General features: G+C 41.4%; 1 protein-coding gene across 2 annotated transcripts; it reads left to right on the forward strand.

Annotated features, from left to right (window-relative positions):
* Positions 1-384: 384 nt before the first annotated feature.
* LOC133907438 (F-box/kelch-repeat protein SKIP30-like) lies at positions 385-4,299 on the forward strand. 2 transcript variants are annotated; one of them, XM_062349485.1, is made up of 2 exons: positions 385-703; positions 2,972-4,299. In XM_062349485.1, the coding sequence occupies exon 2, from the start codon at positions 3,015-3,017 to the stop codon at positions 4,074-4,076; it is 1,062 nt and encodes a 353-aa protein (XP_062205469.1). In that variant the 5' UTR covers positions 385-703; positions 2,972-3,014; the 3' UTR covers positions 4,077-4,299. The 2 variants fall into 2 exon arrangements, with proteins under 2 accessions (XP_062205469.1, XP_062205470.1); XM_062349486.1 differs by lacking the exon at positions 385-703 and adding an exon at positions 727-1,170.
* Positions 4,300-5,146: the final 847 nt, after the last annotated feature.

The following is a 5,146-nucleotide window of genomic DNA, read 5'->3' on the forward strand; positions in this document are numbered from 1 at the left end:
TGTAAAACCACTTGTAACTAGAACCTAACCAAATCAGGGTTGTTTGGTTCTCGCCTTTAAAAAATCAAGCTAAAATTTGATTATGCTAAAACTAGAATCATATTAAATAAGCAATAGAGTAGTGTTGGTTTGAGATTAAATTAAAATTTTGATAGGCTAAAAATCGCGGCAGCCATTTTAGACCTAAAATCAGATCTAGCTCTGCTTAAAGTACATCAAATTTTAGTCTTAATCTAAACAAAAATTAAATTTTCTAGATATATCCCAGTTTTGTCTTTGACTTCTTGAAGGCCAGAACAAACAGCCCCCCACCAACGCTTGCATAGTCCTGGTGCCGTGAATGAGAGGGCCCACCAGTCAGCGTCCTGAGTCAGCTGCCTGCAACCATTGCCGTGAAGCCCGAATCCCCATCTGAAGCGAGCGTCTCTCTCTCCCGGCCTCCCGGGTTGCTTCTCCTCACGCCTCATCCTCCTCTTTCCCCTGCAACCTCCTTCCCATCCCAAATCCACCCACCGAAACCCTAAATCGGCTATCGACTTGTGCGATTCTGGCCTCCGGGCACCTCGTCGGCTCCAAGGAGAGCTTTTCAAGGAGCCATCGTCGCCGTACACCGCTGCCACCGCCATCTCCGCTCAACCGGAGCGACCGGGGGGGGGGGGGCGGCTGAGATCCATCCGGACTCGATTGATTTCCTCTTTTGTTGGTAAGGAACCCTAGCCTGCCTGGACGGATTGTTCGAATGAGTTGTTCTCGTTCTGGGTGATCGTATCTTTTCCTGCGAGCAATCGAATCCGAATATTCTTTTATTCTCTCGCGCTGTTCGGCGCGGTGTGCTGGCTGAATCCATCCATTTCGGTTCGACTGAGTCGTTTCTTCATCAGCTCGCGCGGGATCGATCTCAGTAAACCCCAAAGGAGAGCGCGGGATCCATTTCGGTTCGATTGTCGTTTCGTTTATTGGCATCGAAACTGCACTTGCGACCGAGAATTTTAGGAAGATCCTCCTGTTGGATTCTGTGGATTGTTTTAACGATGGATGGATGAAAGAGGACTTCTTGCGTGTATAGACTTTCTGTTACCGAATTTTGCTTCGTGTACAGGGTGGACGACGGCAGTCGGTACACCTTCGCAGCTTGCATTCAACTGTGTGTTTGCTGTCTGGGTTATTTAGGTATTTCTTGGTTGTTCTCCTGACATAAACGTTACTGTCTCCTAGAAGTGCATCATTTGCATCCTTGGTACCTAAAACGCACTAACAACATTATATTAGCAAAGCGGCGGCCTCATTTCCTGCTGCAGTTAGTTTATGCCAGGGAGAGTAGTATTTTGCCCATTTTTGCTATATCTCAGTGAGGGTAGCCTATTTCTTACGCTCCTTAGATTTAAAAGCACGAAATAAAAGTAAACAATGACAGGTGATTATGGCTTCTACAAAATTCTGAACAGTAATTATATTGTCCATCAGATTTTGCCAATATTCTGTTTTTAGATTAATGGTGGCCAATATTCTTGGTAAGCTTCAAATTTGTTTCATCCATTTCCTCATTTCGTGGAGCAATCTTTCTCTGTGATTGTAGCCAATTTCGCCAGTGCTTGGATTTTGTTAGGTTTGATTAGTTGTGAATTTCATGGTACTCATCCACAGAGATTTTCAGGTCCTTGGATGCCTAGATTTGATTACTTCCTTGCATTAGAGATACATATTGATAATTTGTTGGGTACGCAGAATGGACAGAAATGAGTTACATGTAGCCTTATAGTTCCCTTTAAGCCTACATTTCTTTGTCATAGATAGCCTTATGGCTAATGCCTCATTTTACTGGGTTACATGCCTCTGATTGTTCCATGCATAGTTTTTTTTGTGATACTTCGTAATTTAGAATTTTGTTCAAATGAATAGTATTGCTTTTATGGATGGAAAATGGTAAAATGTATTGCTTGCACAACCCTTTCGTGGTGGCCACTTCAAGAAATACTTGTAAATTGCATCATGTTGATAGAAATCTGTGCCCGTTTAGTGTAGCTTATGTTTTTTCTGTTGTTCCTCATAGCAACTTGGATATAACCTAGTTAACCATAAAAATAGATCCCACTATATATACCTCTAAAGACTTACAAGCCCCTTAGCTATGTCTTACCCTATAACTTCCCAAGTGAAACTTACAAGCCCCTTTTCTACCTGGTAACTAATGAGTTTTGTTCCTTGATATTATATTTATTATCAAATACTTGTATGTTCAGAAATTTTAGGAACACAAAGCTGTCAGGTAGCTTAAGAAATGAAGCCTATGCTGTTTCTTTCATGCTTGATGTAATAATAATATGATTCAACCTCAGACCCTTTTAAATTTAGTAGATAACAGTGGAGCTTGAAAATTGATTTGTATTCGAGTCATAGGAGCTGCTGGAAATCAGCGATATGCTCATATTGGTGATGTTATTGTTGCTGTAATCAAAGACCCAGTGCCCCAAATGCCTTTAGAAAGATCCGAAGTAATTCGAGCTGTAATTCTATGTACTTGTAAACAATTCAAATGCAAAGACCGTATAATAATACGCTATGTTGACAGTTACCATTGATTAAAAAGGTAATCATGATAACTGGGATAATCTTTTCCTCTATCCTTTGGTATGATATCTGATTTGCATATAAAATGTAGTGAGATGAGCCAGAGCATATTTTCTTGTACAACTTCTCACATAAATGTTCATAGTCATTTGTTTGCAGTAAAATCCTTGTACTAAAGGAGACTAGCTATGTGATGCAGTGCTCCTGCAAGGTCTTCTTTAGCCTCACTTAAGCAGATTACAGTTAACTGTGTCTTTTATGTTCTGGTTTTGCATCATTTAATTTTTCATCCATTTTCAGTTTGAATTGTATCATTTGGATGTGTATGTGGTTATTTATATTAAACCTAATTTGCCTCTTTGCTCTACAGTATATCTGAACTTTATGGTTTGATTATTTCCAGGCTTCATAAATATTGTCATTTTATTGCTGTGTTATGAGAGCATATGATTCAGAGCACAATGGCATCAACTTTACTTGATGGTCTCCCTAATGAAGTTGCTCTCCAGTGCCTTGCACGGGTCCCATTCTTATTCCATCCCAAGCTTCAGCTGGTTTGCTGCTCTTGGAGAGCTTCTGTTTGCAGTGGTGAGCTTCTCAAAGTTCGGAATCAGATTGGCGTGACAGAAGAACTGTTATGTGTGTTAGCATTTGAGCCTGAAAACATGTGGCAGCTTTATGATCCTCTACGAGATAAGTGGATAACTCTCCCTGTCATGCCGTCTCAGATTAGGAACATTGCTCGTTTTGGAGTGGCCTCAGTTGCTGGCAAGCTCTATGTTATTGGTGGTGGCAGTGATCGAGTTGATCCGCTTACTGGAGACCATGACAGGATCTTTGCAAGCAATGAGGTTTGGTCTTTTGATCCTCTCAACCGTGTGTGGGCCCAAAGGGCTCCAATGCTTGTAGCTCGAGCGATGTTTGCTTGCTGTGCATTGGATGGGAAAATAATCGTTGCAGGGGGCTTCACAAACTGCCGCAAATCGATATCAAAGGCTGAGATTTATGACCCTGAAGCTGATGCGTGGGAGCCTCTCCCTGACCTCCGTCAGGCACATAGCTCTGCCTGTTCTGGACTTGTCATCAAGGGCAAGATGCATGTATTGCATAAAGGTCTACCAACGGTGCAGATTCTGGAAGATGGTGGCAGTTATTGGGCTGTCGAGGATTTCTCTTGGCTGCAAGGCCCAATGGCAATGGTCAGTGGGGAGCTGTATGTGCTGAGCAACAGCTGTATCATGAAGCAGCGTGGGGAGAATTTCCCGGATAAGATGGTGTCTTGTGCGTCTGAATTCCAAAGCAGGATTGGTTTTGGGATGATTGGTCTGGGAAACAGCATATACTTGGTTGGGGGAGTGATTGGACCCGGGCCAAGAAATCAGTGCATCAAGCCACTGTCTGATGTTGATATTTTGAATGTCACAAGCGAGAGACCAACCTGGCGACCGGGATCACCAATGACGCATTGTCGAGGGAGCATATCAGGCTGCGCTTTGTTGAGGATTTAGCCTCTTTCCTGTGCGACGATGCTAGTATCCACCGTTGCTGAATTGACTGCAGATGGCTTTTTAGTATCCTGCATGTTGTTTCTTTTAAAAAAGGGCTGTTTTTGTACTTTGACTTTCGATATTCTGTTGTAGACATGGAGGACATGTATTGATCGTGGCTCAATGTAAGATTGTCAATCAGATATATACCATATTTATCATGAATGTTGTTACACACATGTTACTTTATGTTGATTGGAAATTGACATGTCTTCCTTGCAATGCTAGATGCTAGTTTGCTGATTTGAATCTTTGCGCAGTGTGAAGTTTTCCCCCCATTTATTTCTGTTGTGGCACATGAGAATATCCTAATAAGGGTGCACAATAATTCTTATTCTCATTGGCCATCAGTTTTAAACGACCATATCTTTTTTTAAGCATCCGTTTTGCATACTATCTGACGTATCATTTCCATTCACAGAGCTTGACACGACGAGACATACTGTATACATTTTGGAGATTCTGGAGGGGTTTAAGTCTGGCAACATGTGTGGCTTTGCAACAACTATAAGCTGTACATTGGATCAACCGCCACCAATTGTAAATGTATATTATTGAGTTGTATACACTAGACAGTTGATACAAAACTAAAGTTGATGTACTACTAGCATTAGCTCATCAGGTCACGTTTTCTTTAATCTGATAGTAAGCGATGGGTCCTAAGTTGCCTAGTTAATTTGACAATACTTAAACGGAAAAGTTCATATACCCCCTCCCCCTAAATTTCGACGACTGTGAACACAGGTTAAGGTGGCAATTGCGAAGACGGGAGTTGTGACTGAGAGCCCAGTAATAGAAACTGTGGATGATTTATGAATCGTCCGTATAACAAATTTGTTAAAGAGGTATGAGATATTTTGAGTAGATAAATAAAAGGAGAATACATAAGGGTTTTTATATAGATTCGGGCTTACTTAAGAATAATAACTCTACGTCTTGTTTATCTTGTATTGATCTGAGCCTGTTACAACAGGATATGTGGTTGGCTTATACAGATCTAAACCTAATCGATGACTTTCTTGCTAGGCTTC

The sequence above is a fragment of the Phragmites australis genome, chromosome 24, assembly GCF_958298935.1.
Source record: "Phragmites australis chromosome 24, lpPhrAust1.1, whole genome shotgun sequence".
Lineage (NCBI taxonomy): Eukaryota > Viridiplantae > Streptophyta > Magnoliopsida > Poales > Poaceae > Phragmites > Phragmites australis.